The sequence below is a fragment of the Squalius cephalus genome (assembly GCF_949319135.1).
Source record: "Squalius cephalus genome assembly, chromosome: 11".
NCBI lineage: Eukaryota > Metazoa > Chordata > Actinopteri > Cypriniformes > Leuciscidae > Squalius > Squalius cephalus.
The window spans coordinates 9,921,624-9,942,765 of NC_137132.1; the positions used below are offsets into that span (position 1 = coordinate 9,921,624).

The window sequence follows — 21,142 nt, forward strand, 5'->3', positions numbered from 1 at the left end:
AGTTGCCTTTTCTGAAGAAAACAAGCAGGAAAAAAATGTTCACATCCATCCGCCACTGCTGCAAGCGCTAGTTACTGTGGCAACAAGTAAAAAGTCATTATCTCTAATTGACACCATGGCAGGTTCAGGTGTTTTCATAGTTTGCTTTCACTCTCTAGAGACTGAGGGGCAGATGTCTTGTGTTCGCTTAGCATTTGGTTTCCTTCTCTCTCCCTTCTACTTACTCTTATCCTCTTGCCTTGAGTTGTTTGTTAGTTTTGAATGATTTTTTTCTGTCCTCTCTTTCTCATGGAGAACTTCCGCCCCATGTTTTCCACAGTGTAATTAACCAGAAGGGGAAAGTGCACCATCATCTCCTGCTTTAGGAGCATGTCTGGGCTTATATGAGAATTTTACAATGCTCTTTAAGTGAACATGCCCAATGAGTGAGCCACTGTTGCTACCAAGCCCAGTTAAATCCCTGTCAGATCATTGTATTGTTCTTCTGTATAGTCCTTACTTTGTCTTGTTGGTTCACGTTGGTTGTATCAGGATTGGAATTTATAGGTTTATTGCAATGCCATTAAAATGTAGATTACAATATTTAAGGCTTCTCTCTCTCCTGGTTATCAGCAGAACTGCCAACTGACAGGAAGTACAAACTAAAACTGTGGCTTGAATATGTGTCTGATAGTATGCTTAAACAGGCCATGCCAGTCAAGGAAATAACAAGAAAACATTTATTTTTTGGTCAGGAATAATTTTTAAAGAAATATTTCACACACACACACAAAATGGCAATATTAGCTGTACGTCATCCAAAGGTTTTAGATCCAGTTAATGTCGTCAGCCAAAGCTGCTCAATTTTGTGGTCAGTGCGTAACCCAAATGCTGCTGTTTGCAATATAAACCTGTGGGTTAGTTATAAGACTATCCATTTGCCATGTTTATTAACTTTAGTTAGTCATCAAGGTTACAGGCATTATTCACGACTATCGTGAGAATAGAAGAAATGCTTGACCTTGGTTATTCATTCATACAGATTATATTCTGTTCCTATAAACTGTTATTTAAGAGTCACACCTGTTATTAAATACAGTTGCAAGTCCCAAACACTAGCTGCATTTACATGGACCCCAATAATCCGATTGTAATCGGACTAGTAGCACAGTCAAAATAAAAATTTCAATGTAACCACGTCAATCGGAATGAATTGGCCAAATCTGATTAAATTATCATTTGGATTGTAAGGGGTGATTTAAACCTTTTCTAATCTGATCGAGAGGACATGTAAACACTTGATCGGATTGAAAACTGAAACTGTAAAGCACTGTGCATGTGCAATGATGTAGAAATGTCATAATGGTGTAATGACGCGTGGAACAAGCTTGTTGTTTTTGAATGAAGTGTGATAAATGACTGACGTGTCGTTCTAAAATTCTTCTTCCACTCGTCGTCTGTGAAGTGGAGCATGCAGGACAACATCCTACCAATCCTTGTTTCGGAGACTCATCCATAGAAAGGGGCATTTTACTGCTTGATTAATATAAGCAGCACGGCACAAAGCTTCATGTGCTCCCGAAATAGATTAATATTGATTTTGGCTTAGGACCCGATATAGATTAATATTATGTCTGCTCTTTAAAACAAAGATAAGAAGCAATGTAGGAGAATGGTCAGTATGCGCAAACAGCGGGAAACTGTATACTTGTGCATTAGTGCGTGCATTATGCGCATGCCAGAAAGTCAAATCCGATTTAAAGCTTGGGACATATAAACGCGCACATCATCCCGATCACTTTATTTAGCATTCATGTAAACACTATGTTCGGATTCATCAATTAATTAATTCCGATTGAAACAAAAGCGGACCATGTAAATGTAGCTACTGGCTGTGAATGTAGCCATAGAAATGTAGGATTTCACACTTGAAGCTCTCACACAGCGGTCTTGTCATTTGTTTTAATTGGTGTCATAATCCAGCAGCGCAAGAACATATTTCTCACCTACATCAAAGAAGAAAGTGTTTTAATGTTATAGATTCATTTGAAGAGACCAGACTGGTTAATGAGTGAGTGCATATGTGTGTGTGTGTGTGTATAAGAGACTTTGACACTCACTATCATTGCAAGAGCAGATGGTACATTATAAGTGTAGCGTATGTGTGTAAGAACCATCTGTTTGAAATAGAGTAACCCTTCTGTGCTGGTGTCCCATAGGTTATGGTGTTTAAATATAACACATGCTTGCATAACACATATACAATATATCATTACACATGAACCAACAGGGTTCCCCATGGTTATGGAAAACCTGAAAATATCAGGGACTTTCAAGGCCTGGAAAAGTCATGGAATTAATTTCTTAGAGTATTAGTAGTCATGGAAACTCTGTAGACATTTAAATTAATCAGTCAAACCGGTTGACAAATCAGACCAGATTCAGCTAATCACTCTCAATTGGAATGATTCTTAAAATCCTTATCCAGTAACCACAAACAACTTGGAAAGGTCATGGAGAAGTCAAGGAAATTCATTAGTCGAAAAGTGTGAACTACAACATGGATTCAGGTTTGACAGAGATTTTATCTAGTCTCTAGTTATGCAACATTAGATTTTTAACAAAACTTGTTTCACTCAATCTTTGGTTCATGGTTTGAGAGTGATCTAAGGACTTTCAAGGCTTGGCTGCCTCTTTTTGTAGCACCAGCCCCTTAGCACAATTAACTAGCCAATTAGCCTGTAAATCTCTGCTGTTAGTGGGATAGATTGGCAGCTGGGAAAGGGAGTGTTCTGCCCTGAAGGAAAGGAGGCATTGTGTAATTACAATTGCCTCTTTGTTTGGTAGCATTGTGTACATTTGCACCTGCCTGTTTATGCGAGTGATGAGGGTGTGTCTGTACACATTTTAGTGTTTGAATGGATACAGTATAGTGTAGCCTATATTTTATTAGTCTTGGGGTATTAAATCCTGCTCCTGGAGGGTCACCTTTCTGTACATTTCAGCTGCTGCTTTAATACACCTGGAAGTTAGTTTTTAGTAATCCTGAAGACCTTGATTAGCTGGTTCAGGTATGTTTAATAAAGATTGGAGATTCTGCAGATTGATTACTCCTTTCCTTAAGAGGGCATTCACACTGCCAACAGTAATACAAGTGACTGGAAGTCATTCATTTTCTTTTGAGAGCTGGTGACAGCAGATTTAGATAAAGGTTTCATGTTCCCTCTCAAGTGAGGGAAGCCACACAAATATACCCAAAATAACTTGTCCCCAACCAACACCGTCCATTTTAAACACCTACTACAGTATCCTCAAGTTCTTGCCAGAGTTTTTAGGCCTGTTGTCAACTGTCCCAAAATGTAGGAAGAGAAGGCAAGAGTAAAGTCCTATTTAGAAGAGTGACTCCATGAGGGACTTTCAAAATGAAGGTCGTCTGTTTTTGCAAAGGCTGCACCATAGGTGTTGTGGACTGTAGAGGTTGGCGTGGACTGCAGTGTTTGTGTGTGGCTGAAAAGAGGGAGCCCCTATCGCTGTCAAACCTGCCACCATGCCTGCTGGTGTGAGGAATTAATAGCTGTCATCACACGCGGCTCCCTGATGAGAAATATTTAGTCTTTATCGTGAGAGAGTCATGGTGTTAGAAAAGAGTTACAGCAGCTAACCTCAGCTATTTCTCATTGCTCTACACTTTTTTGTTGTTTTCCTTTCTCTTCAGCCCTTCCTTTCTGACACTCAGACACATTCTTTCTTTATTTCTTTATTCTCCCTACTTAGGGAAGCTGTCATTGGACATGATCACAATCTAGCTTCAATAAGAAATCCCCTGCTCACCTTGCCATTACAAGATTCTAGCACAAGCAAAACTCTGCAGCCAAAAGGCCATTTTTTTTAAGTTGAGCAGAGGATGATGATATTTGATGTGATTTGATGTCAATAACGAATTCTGACAGCGAAACCAGGCAGTGATAGGATCTAGGTCAGGGGTTTTATGGTTTCAATGGTTGCTTTTTGTGTGTGTATATATGTGGATGTGGTTAACTGCATTATATCATGCCTGAAAAGCTAGCGATCATGGAAATGTGAAGATGCAAAGAGTGCTTTATTAATCCAGAGTAATCCAGTGTGCTTTGCATCCAAACCCTTACCAGCCACGGTGAGATTATAATCACGGGTAGTGGCCTGGCTGTTTATGATGTACAAGCTTTGAGTCATGGGCTTATCTGTCTTTCTGTTACTACAGTAGTGGTCAACTGACAAGTACTGACACAAAGGTGAACTGCCACTTTTGTTAATCAACAAAGTCGGTGTAGTTCAGACAAGAGGTTTTCAAACTGTCTCTTGAGCCTCCTCCGCACTGCACGTTTTGGAGGTCCCCCTTATTTAACCAGCTGAATTAGCTCATCTGCTGATTAGTAGAGTATCCATGACCTGAGCTGCATGTGTCCAACAAAGTAAATGCTGTGGAGCCTCTAGGTTTGAAATCCCTAACCTAGAGGCTCGCTAACCCTGCTCCTGGAGGCCTACCTTCCTGCAGACTTCAGCTCTAACTCTGCTCCAACACACCTGGCCCGTCATTTTCAAATAATCCCAAAGACCTTGATTATCTGGTTCTAACGTGTTTGATTAAGGTTGGAAAATGATCAAATATTAAATTGCCTGATTGGTGTAACGAATGCACTGTGTATGTGATTGAAGCTGGTACATTTATGTTTAACGGGAATCATATGTATTACATGTCTTGCTTTCTGACATCCTGGTTAGTGTGTGTTATGCCTATTGGATCACCTATTTTATAGTAGCAGAGCAACATTTATTTCAGCCTCTCTGTTCTGGATATGGAGAATACAGTCTCTCCCTCTCCCTGGCCATTATAGCTTAATATTTTACACATCTTCATTCCCCTTTGTTCATCCTCCCACCCTTGTACGAATCTCTCTCTTGCTCTCTCCACTGCAGCATTAGACTCTCTCCCCAAGCAGGAAGTGTTGTCCGTGCAAAGGCTCTGTTCCTCAGCGCCCTAGGCAGTGCTCTAATGGAGTCCAGGTCTCGAGAGGGATCAGGGTGGGGGGGGGGGGGGGGGGATGGATGAGTAGACTATCTGCTCTTACGACCATATTAGTGGCGATTCGGTTGGAGGAATGAGTTTGCGAGGTGCATCAGTCAAACTAAACTGTGTTTGCTCTGCTCTTGCCTTGCTTTGTCACTATTGCCAGCTCTGTCGGCTATAATTATTTTATGAATATAAAATTTTTATATCAAATTATTATATAAAATATATCATTTTTTAGTGTGGCATTGACGAGGACATGCCGGAAATGGAAAGGGCCTGGGCACCAGCCCCGTGGGGATACCGTATGAATGACCTCTCATTTTCTATGCTGCGTGGCTACAGTAAAGATAACACGCTAGAGAAGTGGAATGCTTTTTCATATAAATCTGATGCTGGACCAATATTTCCTCACATAAATGTAGCGCTGTGGTACGTCATTAGGAATAATACAAACTCCAGCACATTATTTTTGCATGGTAAAACTCTCTCAACAATAACCATGTCTTCAATACTCAAACAATACATATCTCTGATTTACTGATGTTCAGCAACGTTTTCAATCTTTGCTTTCTTTTGAAGGGAATATAAAAAGCCATTTGATCTGTGAGTGTGTGTAAGTGGATGTTTACAGCTTGTCGGCCTGATTATGTGTGTGACTGTCTGTTTAGACAGGCTTCTTCAAAGTAGTTTGACAGGAAACAAATTGTAGTTTTCATTTCTGTTGCTATTAATTATAGTCTTTGAAATAGCTTTTGTCTGCTGCATTTTACTGTCCTGATACACATTCAGAAGGGCTGTATTGTTCTCGAGTTTGATTGTGTAGACTATGGAGTTTTTCATTACTGGAGGCTGATGGGACTTAAACAATCAGTTAACAATGGGCTTTTTTTTTTTCAGAAAGAGATGTTCTGGCTTCATCCAACTCTCTAGCCTGTATTTGCATTGTCTTTTTAGTCTTGCTACATATCAAAAGTCAGGGGGCCTTTGTAGCACTAAAAAAAATCAAAAAGGTGTACTAAAAAATGTCTTTTCACTTCTCTTAAAACAGCGTGTTCTTATCTGATGCAACCATAACCTCAAGATCAGAAAGAAACAGTCATGCAAAGCTTTACAGTACATCTATTAGACCGTATTGAATGGATTCCTCCCTGTGATCAGTTTGGCTCCTGCCATTTTAACAGGATTCTTAGCTTAGGTGCAGGTCAGACCCAAGGCCAGAGGAATGTGATCTATTTTTAACAGTAGCCTAAAGCTCAGAAAACTTGTGGGGTTTAAACCTTAACTGTCCCTTAAAAGACTAAACTACTCTTTAAACAAGCTTTGGAATGCCCTGATCCCTTATTGTTGCCCCCTGTCATTTAGTTAGCGGCAACCCACCGTTAAGAGCGAGTGCGAACTTTGCACCCTTTTCACCCTACATGCTGTTTTTGGTTCAGTTAACGACCATCTCTCAGATGATCTTTCTTACGCCTGCCAGCCGGACCCCCTTCTCCCTTTTTCACACCTCTACTCTTTTATAGGCCATGTTTGAGGACAAGTCCAGGCATGTCCTCATCTATTAGTGACTGTATCCCAACATGAAATATAGGGAGAAGTCCTCAAGCCTGCAGGCTACATGCTAGCCAACCTTTGGCTTGATGGACCATATCATGTCTTATCCAAACATGGCAATGGATATGATTGTATCTAACCTCTGAGTGGTGGATTCTGGAACATCTGTCTTTGCCTTTTGCTAGATGATACTTTAGCATAGTGGTTCCCAATTTTATGCAGACTTGGTATGGTTGTCTATAAGATTGTAGGGTGTTCCTTCCATTTTTTGTAAAAAATTTTTTTTAGAAGGCCCTCTAGCCACTATGTACCCTCGATGCACACTTTTTTGAATTCACACTGATGCAGACTCATAGCGAGTAAAGGTGCAAGAAGTACCAAGAAGGCACACGTACATTTTTATTAGACATTTAAGATATGTTTGTAGAATAGCCTGCACAATGATATGAGTGAAACCATGATATTAGGCCTCTGTGATTCACACTCTTGCCATGAGCTTGCACCTGCATAATGATAAAATGTTTCTTTATAAAAATAGACCAACTTGGTGGCACACCTCCTATTAAAAAGAAGCCAAAAAAGATAAGGAATTAATTAAACCAGACAAAGAGGATGGGTTAATACAAATGAAAGATAAGCCAATGAATGTTTAAGAAATGCTTGAATGAGTTGAATATTGAATGAGAATTTTGAACCAGAAGGTTAGATGCTCTGAATGCATCTTTGTTGTCTCCACCAATAAGCATCTGGAACTCCGTGACTCGAGTGACTTTCTTGTAAAGAAGACTTTTTCCACGACACAAGTAGCAGGAGCATTATCACATTTTTTATGGTAGCCAAATCCAACTTGCATGTGAACATTTTCACGTAGGTTTCCTTTCTATTCTAAATTGTAATTTATTGCCAAATTTGAAGACCAGAGCAATCGTTTGACAACTGTGCATTAACAGGAACAGTTATTTAGTGCTTGAATGTCTGCTTAAAGTGCTTGAATTTTTATTAGTTGATTTTGTATCAACAATACTAACCATCTGTTTTCATGTTTGTGATGTCTATGATTTGTTTGTTGCTGCATTAGCCCATCAGTGGAAAAACACAGGCTGATTTGGCTCTCATCTTTAGTTGTTGTAATTTTATCTCGTTCATAGCACTAATAGCATGCTGAACATGGAAAGACAAAGCAGTGCACAGAATTACACAGCTGGGACAGATCAGATGTGGCTCTTGTGCTGGCGGCAAAGTGAGTGTTACAGAGAGCCAGGTTCTGAAGAGCTGAGGAATAATGAGCACTTCCTTAATTAGACTAATGACTTTTACAATTGGTCTTGAACCAGCAAGCATGGCATCACTTGTCATGTTGGTGACCCAACAGAATAGATGCACTTTTTTCTTTTGGTCCCAGAAGCCAGGAGTCACCACCTGGTTGTGCATGTGTATGTGTGTCTGTCAATGACACATGGGTCATTGCTGATCTGTATCCAGGCAGCTGTCATTGTTTTGTACTTGAGAGCTCTCAAGTGTTCCTCTGGTAAAATGAATTTTCAAGCCACAAAATGCATTCTCGTATCTTCCTCGTTGTTACATCTTGGATATTTAATATGGAAAGTATTACCATGCGTCCCACTTATGGCAAACTGTTCTTGAGCATGATTACATGATTACCTGCCCTCTATCAGCATGGATGATATAATTATGATATAATTACTCCCTCATAGCTTACTAACTGATAACTACGTCTGATGGCCTCTGCCATGTCCTCATGATTGTGATTGGCTACAGAAAACTACAAAAAATAGAACAATTGAATTCTCATTGCATTGGATGAATATGACTAAAATCTAAAAATTATACAGTACACATTGTCCATGGCGATTTCTTTTTTTATTACTGTACTGTACTGCAGTGTATTTTTTTTAATTTTTTTTTTACTATTTATACATTATAACACTATTTTAATGTAAGTTATCATAATTTAATGGCAGTATAAGATTGTTTTCAGGAAATGGATAAAACTATATTTTTAATAATTAAACACTGTTGTAAAAGTTGAAATTGTGGCTTTATATATGGTCAGACACTTGTATGTGTCATTACTATATTAACGTTTTACCAAAATCAAGCTTAAATGGAGTTAAGAGGTTTTTGAACAGTCTTATGTCGGACATATTTTGTCAGTCATTTAAAACGGTTGTATTTGAGGCAGTAAGTGCATCGCATAACATTTTCATCATCTTACAGGTTATAAAGTTTATTGTAGCTATGTGGGTGCTCAAAAATTTTATGTTATAAAAGATGAAGTCTATGCACAGGCTATTTATGACACTGGCTATGACTTATGTTTAGTCACAAACTCTCTTTTTTAATCATTTTATATTTGTTCAATATAATATAGATTTCAAAACCCACAGACAGATGCAAAGGGTGACACAAAGTAATGATTTATAAAATAAAATATGAAATATGAAGATACAAGGTTTCTGCCCAACAGCAAGGATAATGATATGTATTTTATAAAAATATATAATTTTTTAGTAAAATATTTTCAATTAATCATGGTCTTGAATGATCTTCTGGGGTTTGTTGAGATTCTTGGGTTTTCCTCTGTGAGATACCTGGATTCTGAGAAGTGCAAGTGTAAAATATAACATAAAATTGAGATGTTGTTTCCGAGCTGTTGTGTTAGGGGAGCTGGTCAATGTTTAAACAAAATTTACACTGCCACACCCGCAGCACTACATTGCTCGGTGGCTCTCCACCTTGTTTTTACTGTAGTGGTGGTCCTGTTGGAGTACAATGACAAATCCATTCTTGACATTTCAGACCTTTTTCTGTAAGCCAGCATACCTCATTTTTGTGTTTGCTCTGTTGCAAGTGTCTATTGATTGCTGGCTAATCGTACTGCAGCAAAAGCTGAAAACGTTTGTGAGAGAGTGATATGATCATGATTCCACTGGTCTTATCACCAATCCTACATTGAATGACATGCTAAGGCTCAAACTTTGATACATTTTTCCACTCTGATATGAAATGTCAGAAATTCAAATGCAGTGTTATAACTTTTACATGTTTTGTGATTTCAAGAATGCTGGGCCAGTATACAGAAGCTATTTCGCCAGAGCAAATTCACCACAGCAGAATTTGGCCCAGACTGTGACAGTGACATCTGCAACTGCAATCATGTGTCGCTTGTGATTGCTAGATGTAGTGCTTGAAGAGCTGTCGTCAGCACATTTACCTAGTCTTGCCTCCCAGGTGCTGCTGTTGATCTGGGAGATGGAGGTCTGTGGCACCTCTTCTGTAGTGCCTGTCCTTGGCGTAGACCCAAACAATTCTTTCTGTTTAGATGACTCCCACTATGACAATCCAGTTATGTCCCAACTGAAGTGCCTTGATCTAAAAAGACAAATATATAAGTATAAATAATGATTGTATTTCCTTAACAAAAAGAAAAATAACTATTAACAGGTTGAGGATACTTTTTACACTTAACTCCATTTTGTGGAGTTCCACTCCATTCCATTATAGCCACGTCTTTTTTGGTTTGTCTCTGCATTTGGCAGGTTATTGGGGCTCTGAATTTGAACAGTGTAAGTGCTCCTGTGAGCTCTTGTCATCTATTGTCATCTATTGTCCAGAGGGTTCTGTTCTCTTTCGTAGACTCTTCCGTAATTTGTTTTGGTATCCACAAGGTTTCACCCTGTTAATGTTAATAGAGTTGTTAAAGTCTTTTTGAAAATTATTTTTGAGACTTTTTGAGAGGATTTTTGTAAAGCGGCCAATATCCAGTGCTTCCTATTAAAGGGTTAGTTCACCCAAAAATTAAAATTCTGTCAGTAATTACTCACCCTCATGTTGTTCCAACCCTGTAAGTCTTTTGTTCATCTTCGGAACACAAATGAAGATATTTTTAGAGCTGTCTCACTCCACCATAGGCTTCTCTGTTATTGAAACTTGCCGGCCCAGAAAGTTAGTAAAGACAATGTTTAAAATAGTCCAACCCAGAAGCGCTGCGCTGTTACACTACGTGAACTCACTCAGAGGCCCACACAGAAGAAAATGAATAGTTGAATAAAGTCGTTATTTTTGTTTGTTTTTCCGCATTTTTGGGTGAACTAACTCTTTAAGGGCGATTTGTGTTTCCCTGGTTGCCTAATTAAAACTGTATCTCTGAAGCACTTACCACAGCTTTCATCTGTGTGTGTATATGTTTAGGGATTAGAATGTGATGCCTTATAGGGTTGAATCAATACAAAAAGTTTGACTTTGATATGATACCAGCCTCTCTTATTCCTTGGAATTGATACCTTTAGGTTACACATAAACAACCCTGGGCAACTTATGAAATGAAATGGGGACGGGTTGTGCCATATTAATCAAATACTTTGTAACTTTTGTCTCACATCCCTTACTGTACTGTAGTAAATTTCAACTTCAACAGCCAAATGAAGTCATTCATTTTGATGCAAAAACATATACATTTACATTTATTCCTTTAGCAGAATCTCTTGTTATTTATTTGTTTATTTTTTCAAAATCTAATTGTAATGTCTGTTTTATTTTTTGCAGGGTCAGATCCAGGCTGGGCAAACCTGAAACCTACAATATTTCTGTGTCAAAGTGCCCCTGAAGAGAGGAGATGGGCTGGAATATTTCCACCTGCAGCACACCCGCCTAAGTCCAAAGGGACACCTCTCCCCCATCCTCAAACCCCAAGCCTCTGCCAAAATCATGAATGGCCAGATGACTGTGGATTTATAATTTGATCAAGGGGATTGGACATACTGACCCTACATGGAAAAAAAACCCTAAAGCAACTTTCAGGATCGTTAGAAATAAATTATTTTCCAGGCCTGAAATCATTTGGATGGAACCTCAGCCCAGCAGCTTTCAAACTAGAGCTTCTGGGAATGGCAAGATGAGCGCTTTCATTCGATGATGATGGCAAAAAAACAAGATGCCCGGGCACCAACCTACAACCTTGTTGTGGTAGGTTTGTCCGGAACTGAAAAGGAGAAGGGGCAATGTGGGGTAGGCAAGTCCTGCCTTTGTAATCGCTTTGTTCGCCCCAGTGCTGATGACTTTTATTTGGACCACACATCTGTTTTAAGCACAAGTGACTTTGGTGGTAGAGTGGTAAACAATGACCACTTCCTGTTTTGGGGCGAGGCGGTACGAATGTTGGAGGAGGGCGCTGAGTGTCGAATGCATGTGGTGGAACAGACAGAGTTTATTGATGACCAAACGTTCCAGCCACATCGAAGTACTGCCTTACAGCCCTATATCAAGCGGGCAGCTTCCAACAAACTGGCCTCTGCTGAGAAGCTTATGTATTTCTGCACAGATCAGCTTGGACTAGAGCAAGACTTTGAGCAAAAGCAAATGCCTGAAGGCAAGCTTTTAGTGGATGGATTCTTACTCTGTGTAGATGTGAGCAGGGGTATGAACCGAAACTTTGATGACCAGATGAAGTTCGTCACCAATCTATATAACCAGCTAGCTAAGACCAAGAAGCCAGTTGTACTTGTGTTGAGCAAGTGTGATGAAGGGGTTGAGCGGTACATTAAAGACTCTCACACCTTTGCCTTGGCCAAGAAGAATTTGCAGGTTGTTGAGACTTCAGCACGCTCTAATGTCAATGTTGACCTTGCTTTCCTTACCTTGGTGCAGTTGATAGATAAGAGTAGAGGGAAGCCCAAGATCATTCCTTACTTTGAAGCCCTCAAGCAGCAGAGTCAGCAAATAGCATCTGCTAAGGACCGCTATGAGTGGCTGGTTAGCCGCATTGTGAAGAACCATAATGAAACATGGCCCAACACCAATCGTAGAATGCAGACATCACCTGAATACAAAGAGTATGTTTTCCTTGAGGGTACTTCCAAGGCCAAGAAACTATTCCAGCAACATGTACACAGACTCAAGCAAGAGCACATAGAAAAGCGGCGTAAAATTTATCTTAGCACACTCCCACAGGCTCTCAACTCATTGGTTCCATGCCTGGAAGAGATTGATCACCTAAGCTGGTCAGGAGTACAGAAAGTTCTCGAGAATAAGCGGGAATTCTCCCACTGGTTTGTCGTATTGGATGACACACCATGGGAAACAACACCACACATTGACAACATGGAGGATGAACGCATTCCCCAGGACCTTTTGGAAACCCCTGCAGCAGAGGCAATCTATGAGAGTCACTTAGAACACCTGCGCAATGAGCGAAAGAGAGCAGAAATGCGTTGGGAGTTCAAAGAGAAACTTGCGTCTTCGCCATTTGTTACACCTGGCAAACCCTGGGAGGAAGCTCGTAGCTTTATCATGAACGAGGAGTTTTATCAGTGGCTGGAGGAGCCAGAGTACCTTGACATCTATAACAAATACCAGAAGATTATTATTGACCAAGCCAAAGAGGACTTCCAAGAACTTTTACTGGAGTACTCTGAATTGTTCTATGAGCTTGAAGTTGATGCTAAGCCCAGTAAAGAAAAAATGGGTGCCATCCAAGAGGTTCTTGGAGAGGAGCAGAGGTTCAAGGCCCTCCAAAAGCTTCAGGCTGAGAGAGATGCCCTGGTGCTCAAGCATATCCATTTTGTATACCACCCAACTAAGGAAACCTGTCCTTGTAGTCCACATTGTGTGGATGGCAAAATTGAGCAACACTTAGCCCTTCGTTTTCCCACTCGATATTCCTTTGATGGGAGCTCAAAATCACAGTTTGGTGAGGGAAAGGTAGATAGAATTAATCTTGTAATTCTTGGCAAAGATGGACTTGCAAGAGAGTTAGCTAATGAGATCAGAGCACTGTGCACCAATGATGAACGGTACATTCTAGATGGAAGGACATATGAACTGGCTCTTCGACCTATAGAAGGAAATGTACGCCTTCCAGTAAACTCCTTCCATACCCCCACTTTCACCCCACATGGTTGCATCTGCCTCTACAACTCAAAGGAATCCTTATCCTATGTTGTTGACAGTATTGAAAAATTACGAGAATCAACCATAGGTAGAAGGGACACGAATCTAGGTCAGCTTCCCTTGTCTCTCCTGTTGGTCACCAAAAGAGGCGTTGGTTCAATTTCTGATATTGGGGGTGAAACAGCACAAAGCCTCATCCAACACGGTCAACAAGTGGCTAGCAAATTTCAGTGCAGTTATTTAGATCCTGCTTCCCCAGGTGTGGGCTATGGTCGCAATATAAATGAGAAACATTTAAACCAGATCCTCAAAGGTCTGTTAGACACACGAAGACCGTCAGTTAGTCTTGGCAGTAGCTCCCCACCCTTGTTGCCTACACTTGCAAGTTTCAGAGACTCTCAGCAGAGCACTGAGGACTTACGAATTGTAATGTGTCTAATGTGTGGAGATCCTTATGATGTTGACCAGCTTCTTTCCCCATTCTTGCTGCCCCAGCACTGTCGGCCCTCTTCCAATTTATCCAGTGGAACATCCGTTTTGTTGGATTTATCTATTGGTGGCCAAAGGCAAAGCATTGATCTTGCTGTTCTATCTTACCACTCGTCTTTTTCCTTACGTAAAAGTGGATTGGTGCATGGTTACGTAGCAGTGTACTCGGCCAAACGGAAGGCTTCCATGGAAACCCTTTGTGCCTTCCTTTGTGAGGTCCAAGACATTATTCCAGTGCAGTTGCTTGCTGTTGCAGAGACTCAATCGGAACTCGCAGACTCTGAGGTTGTCCGAGAGCAGCTTGCCCAAGGGGAGGAACTGGCCCATGAAATTGATGCACGTTTCAGCTCTGTGATCTGTGGACCTGGTGGTGTGGTGGGAGGCTTGCATCGGATAGACCACTTCCAGCCATTCTTTAAGGAGGTATTGGAGAAAAAAACCATTGTAGAGGCAACACATATGTATGACAATGTTGCAGAGAATGTCACCACTGAAAATGTATCTTCACCTCGATGTGGCTCTCCAAGCACCACGTTGCTGGATTCAGAGGATGACATTGAGCCCTCCCCACCTTATCCCACATTACGGGATGATGGCACCTTGACCCATGGTGGAGGTTTCAAGCTCCCTGATTTGGAGGGCGATACCTTCTCGCTAATCTCTGACATCAACACTTTTGAAAACAAGCTTAACAACAAAGTCCCACCTCAGGTGCGACCAAAGCCCAATGTCACCTTTGACATTCCCAAACCCCAAAACATCAGTTCATACATGGACCTGAGCCTACATGGACCTAACAGGCGCTCATTAGTCACCTGGCCACCAGGAACTGAAGGTGGTTATGATCCATCTGACTATGCTGAGCCCATGGATGCAGTATCAAAGCCTCGTCCCACAGAGGAGGAGAATATTTATTCTGTACCACATGACAGCACACAGGGCAAGATCATCACTATTCGCAATGCAAACAAGAGTCATTCTAACGGTGCAGGAAATGGATCAGACAGCGAGGCTGATAGCAGTTCATTAGAGCGTAGACGAAAGCTGTCTGCTCTTGGAGTTAAACCTAGGCTGTATCGTGATCGCTCCAAACGACTTGGAAAGTTTAGCAGCTTCCGCACAAGCTTTATTGGCAGTGATGATGAGCTTGGAGGTCTCCCCAAGACTAAAGAGGATGAGCTTGGTGCACAGAAAGGGGACAGTTCCTTAAATGAAGAAGGCGAGGACCCAAAGAGGAGGAATATCTTGAGAAGTCTTGGTAGAAGAACTACAAAGGTAAATTTTATGGTATTATTTTAAAACATATATATATTTTGGAATTATGCTTCATGGTCTCATTTATTGTAAAGATCACTTTTACAGGCTAACTTTATACTTTAAGATCTATCTGTTTATTAAATACATCATATATTAAAAAGTCAGTTTGGGCCCAACTTCACTTTACACTGGATGTGAACTCAAGTATTGTGAGTGATTATCATAGCGATTAGTATTTTTAACTTCACCTTATTTCAGTGATTTGTTTTTCCACTTATTTAGTAGAAACCGTGTGTTTTTAGATTGTGTTTAGATGTAAAAACACAGTGGCTATTTACTTTAGATGAACAGAAAATGTTACACCTTGATTTGAGCTTAAATATACAAAATCAATGTCTTAAAAAAGCACCAGTCGCATGTGAGAGACAGCTGACACAGAGTTCAAATATGTAAATCTGACCTATCTTTGTCACATCTTTGTGACGTTCACTTGATTTTGAACCCAGAAGAAAATGGCCCAAATCCAGATACTTCCATATGAAATTAAAATGAACTCACATCACATACTTTAACTCTAGAAATGCATTTTTGTGTTCACAACCCTTTAAATTCATTGTTCAGGTAAGATGTAGTCAATTTGAAAGATTATTTTACAGAAGTTGTCTTTTTTCTGAACAATTTTGAGGTATGGTAGTATGCCTTGTTTCTTTTCTTGTTGAAAAGTAAATCCACAGAGAGAAGACCCGGTTGTTTTATTTAATGTTTCATGGTGTGCCAAGCTTTGGTCAAGGTTGATTTTTGGTTATGCTGTGGTGCATGTCCATTAAATAGTGGTTTCTTTTAAAGAGTTTAAGTACTGCAAAGAAATTTTTTTAATGGCGGTTGAGTGCTGTTCACTTGATAGTTCCTTCTACAGCATGGCCTTAACAATTTTTTTGCTTGGAAAACTAAGCTGTCACTCCCATAATACACTGTATTCACACAAGCAGAAATTTTAGTGACTGCTGTTCTCTTTGAGCATGTGACAGCCTGAGGGCATATGAAATCATTGAGCCACCAGTTCTTCTCATTGAACAGCAGTGTTTATTATTTCGGTAGGGTTAGAATGAGGCCATTGGGTTAAATCACCTTGCTTGCATTAATTGCCTTATGGGACTGATCCATAAAGGAACCCATAAAAAAGCGGCAGCCTAGTAGCCCCAGGGATCTGTACTGGTTTAAGCTCTGTTCAACAAAGACTGTCCCTTTTTTTATGTTAAAGGAGTTAGAATAAGCCTTTCCTGTTTTTGCCTACTATCCCATCCGCACTTTCTCTCTCTTTCTTAGTATGTTGGACTGCGAGGCCGGAAATGTTAACTCAGCCTTTTAAAATCTCCTCACCCAACAAGTGGAATGTTTTAAATTCCAGCGTCACCTAGTTCCATTTCTAATGCCCCGTGACTTTGCACCAGCATCTGCAAAGTGAATGGTTACATGGTAGAGTTACCAGGGGACTGGTTGCAATGAGAATTTTCCCAAAACTGAGTACTTTGTGCTCAGGTTAGTGAGGCATAAAACATAGCTAAACATTGTATTCATTCAAATTGTAACACTAAAGTATCCTGTCATGTCTGAAGTTGCAAATGGGTGGAGTAGCAGTTATTAACATGATGTAACTGGTTTGCTTTGTGCGCCTTAGTCTGGGTTGCTGTGTGACCTGCATTGCAGGGTGAACGCATTACTTTTGCATAACATTGCCATCCCAGTAATACTCTCTGTGAACTGTAATTGGAGCACAGATTCTTTACAGAGAGCTTGGAGAGGGGAGGGTGGTAATTATGTAAACGTCTATTGAGAGGAGCCAGTAGGGATTTAGGTGAAATCTGAAAATGAGGAGAGGAGTGGGGAATGTAAGGAGATGTAAAAAAAAAAAAAAAAAAGAGAGAGAGAGAGAGAGGGAGGCAAATGTGGCATGGTTCCTGAATGTGTGAAAAGCAGAGCTTTGACCTGCGGATGTACCAGGAAGCTGGGATGCCTTTTAGCTATGGAGCAGACAGACTTGGGCCTAATAATCGTCATGGCTTTTTCTCTTGTCTGACAGTACCTCAGACACACTGGCCAACGAGCCATGATGCCCTGCTGGAGAGAATTATGGGAAGGCAGGGGTCTGGGAGGGAGGAATGAGCAGTGTGTTCTCCTGCAGAACTCTAAACTCAAAAGTCAAATTCAATGTACCTCAATATACAATGTCACATTGCTGGAATAACGTGAATGATTTGACAATGTCTAGGTTGGTCTTATGCATCATGTCCCTAGTAAATATTTGGACACTTGCATGGCACTTAAAAACAAATAAATTTCATTGCATGAGATACAAAATATAAAACCAAGTGGCAAATAATGATGGTAGACCTTTTCTCAAAACTAGTCATTTCACTTTTATGAACTGGTATCAAGGTGATTTTAGCGTATATATGAAGTCAGTTCTCCTCAAGTTCAGAGTAACTACGTGTAGTTCTATGAACTATGAACATGTTCCACTAATATTTGACAACCATGTTAAGATGTTAAAATACATTTTGTCTTTTAATTTGAACAATATATAACTATTGTTTTTCAAAGCCTGTTGATATCCTTTTGTATGCAATTACGTGTGGCTCAGGTATGCGTGCATTGCACCATTGCACCTCTTGTCATTTTACCACAAAATAAAATGTTCCTCTCCTGTCTTGCAGAAAACGCGGCTAAAGGGTCGTCAGTCATCATTGTCCAAACCTCCTGAGAGTAACTACTTTGGAGTTCCCTTGGCCAACGTTGTCTCGGCTGAGCGGCCCATTCCACTCTTCATTGAAAAGTGTATCCGTTACATTGAGATTACAGGTAAGTGGCACATAGGCAACATTTTGATGTTTTAACTTTACATCGGAGTGAGGTATTGTAATTAGCTAGATGCTAACACTTGCATGCAAAAATAAACAGTGTGACCCCTTTTTATGAAATGGTAGTTGTGAACTGACAGCTGGTGAACTGTCTTAAACTCAATATAATGTGCTTTCCCATTAACAGTGAAGTACATACATTTTACATTTGCACAAAATGTATACAGATAGATAAACCTGCTAAAGAATAATGGTAACAACAAAGTATATACATTTCTGAAGTTAGTGGCTGTGGTCTTTAGCCTGCTTGTTAGTGTGCCTGCCTCCCATGCCTGTTGACACTGGTTTAAATCCCACTCGGCATCCGGGTCAAGGCACCAATGCAAGTGATCCTAATAGCACAGTTGCAATGGTGCCATGACCTGTATGGGAGTGAGGTTTACTGAGTTGAGTGTAATTAAGGCAAGCTAGTATGAGATATGTAAGTAAACCTCACTCCCCTTTCCTCAAGAGGTGTGCTAGTAACTGATGCTAGAGGCTGAAGTTAAATCCAACTCTGAGCAGTGTAAGTAGAAATCTTAAGCTGATTTAATTTGATCTAGCTGGTCTCCCAGCTTGACCAGAAACCCCTCTAAAACCAGCAAACCAAACCAGTCTGGCCAGACTGGGAGACCTACTAAGACCAACCTTCGGCTGGTTTGATGTTTTTGTCAACAGGGTATATACCTAACCTGTATGCAGGGCTCGACATTAAGGCTTGTCCGCTTGTCCGGGACAAGTGGATTTTTTTGTAGGACAAGTGGAAGTGAAAATTAGTTGTCCCACTGGACAAGTTAAATTTCAAACAAATGTTAAGTGTTAAGTACTCATTAATCAGTACTCTACTCATTAACTTACGTCTATAATTTTACAGATTTAATTTTACCGATTTGAGACGTCGCATCACTGCCAGATTCAAACTGTGCTTTCGCGCGTTGCCTGGCGCTGAGCCAGAGTCGGACGCGTTCAGCGCTGTCATATATCACAACTAAGCAGTGTTTTCAACCTCATAATGATTATTTTAGGTTTCAGATATTTAAATACACATAAGCACGAGTAAAACAATACATTTGAGTTTGTAAAATACACACTGATGTCTGTGGAAGCAGCAATAACAATCTATTCAAATATAACGTTAATTTGCCGACATGTGTTATTCATATCAGACAAACATAGTGGAAGTAACTATAAAGTTTACTCTATTCTTCTCAGTTCACCGGCCACTTTCTTGCATTTATTCCGGGAGAAACTGATGAATTCACGTGCTGTAGTGTAAATCCGACTGACAGGACAACATTGTGGCGCCCATCTCATGTTATAGATCAAGATTATTTATAAAGGTTTTTAAACAACCAAACACACTCACTCACACGTATTTGAGAATCGGAATATCAGATAGGCTGATTGATGACATGATAAGCAATTTTGTGAATATTTTGAATAAAAAAGGAAAAGCGAAATAAAAGCGACACATCTGTCATATTATTGTGGCTGCGGTGTATCGCGTGACGCGTCGCCATGGAAACATTAAAGGGAACGTTCGCCTTGAAAAAACTCACTCTGGGTGGGGGTGTCAGTTAGAATATTTTAAACTTATGCGTGAAAGGGTTAAAGAAAAGATTGAAAATAAATATTTGTGTGTGCTGTCAAGTGGTTAGAAAAAAAATAAATCGGAATCAGCAGGTCAAACTCAATGAAAAACCGGAATCGGCCTAGAAAATTGTAATCGGTGCATCTCTATGTCTACAAAATTATTTTAGATATAGTATACAGTAAGTCTAGCTAGCTTGTCTAGCTAGCTTGCAAATACTGAGGATACCTACAAGAGTCACCACTTCCTCTGGTGATACACTGCACACCAGCGTGCAAAGTATTACTTTGTATTATGGAGTCTGGAGATCTGGAGTCTGGAGATCCTTATTTCTTGTTGAAGGGGAACTCTGTTCTTGGGACACGTTCCTTTCTACTGTTTCAACTGAATTTTATTAATATTGATAGTGTTTGGATGCTTTCAATGGTTTGTTCGAATTCTGCATTAGCAAAACACAAAAAAATAAATAAATTATAAAATTATAAATCTTTACCCGGACAAGTGACTTTTGTGCATGGACAAGTAAAACATAAATTTACTTGTCCGAAGGACAAGTGCCTCAAAAAGTTAATGTCAAGCCCTGTGTATGTTAAAATGAATTAATTTTAACACATTAAATGATCCCATAGAGCTTAGTATGCGAATAAGAGCCTGTTATATCTAGCATTATGGTAATGCAATGCATGTATGGACTGGAGGTATGTGCGCTTGTTAAGTGCGTATCTACGCAGCTGTGATTTGGGTCTGTAGCATTAGCGGCATTAGCTTCCAGGGATTAAGCTCATCAACTGAGAGCAAGTGCATGTGCTTCGGCCGGTGTTTTCTGTAATGCTGAGTGTTGGAGAACACATCAGTATTCCCTCTGGGATGCATCAGTCCATCTGTAGTTTAGATAAACTCATAGAAACCGTGACAAAAATGTGTTCCCTATCATTCTCTGTGGCAGCCCAAAAGAAAAAAAAAATTCATAGCTAAAGAATCCACTACATGCTCTTATGTATTACATGCATACTACTTGAAGTGTATGCATTTCAGAGCCCTGACCCTTGAAGAGAGCACTCGACCCCACCCTTTGGATCATGTGTGCGAACCACTAGGGGCAGAGTGGAGTCAATGGACCTGTCATTTATAGTTTTCTCAAGTCAGCTCCTGATCTTTGTTCCTCATTTCCTTTTCACCCCGCCCCTCTCCCACCTTTTTCATGTTCTGTTGTGTATGTGTGTAAGTTGCCAAGCCCCTTGCGGTAATTTTCTGCCTGATAACTCCCTCATTGAGATCGATATCACATAGCAGAAATGGTGAACAATCTTTCAGGCTCAGCTCTTTTTTCATGCTCTGTGGGTGGAACTGCCTTCTACAACAGCTTACAGCGTGATTTGCTGATAGTACTCTCAGTGTGAACACTAGAGAATATGCACT

General features: G+C 40.2%; 1 protein-coding gene across 1 annotated transcript in view; it reads left to right on the plus strand.

The window, feature by feature from the left end:
• The window catches only part of arhgap35a (Rho GTPase activating protein 35a), an 83,955-nt gene that overhangs the window by 43,212 nt on the left and 19,601 nt on the right, over nt 1–21,142 (plus strand). Inside the window, exons 2-3 of the mRNA XM_079886904.1 lie at nt 11,147–15,253; nt 17,950–18,094. Of these exons, the coding sequence (XP_079743030.1) occupies nt 11,513–15,253; nt 17,950–18,094 (3,886 nt within the window). The 5' untranslated portion in view covers nt 11,147–11,512. The remainder of the gene's footprint in view (nt 1–11,146; nt 15,254–17,949; nt 18,095–21,142) is intronic.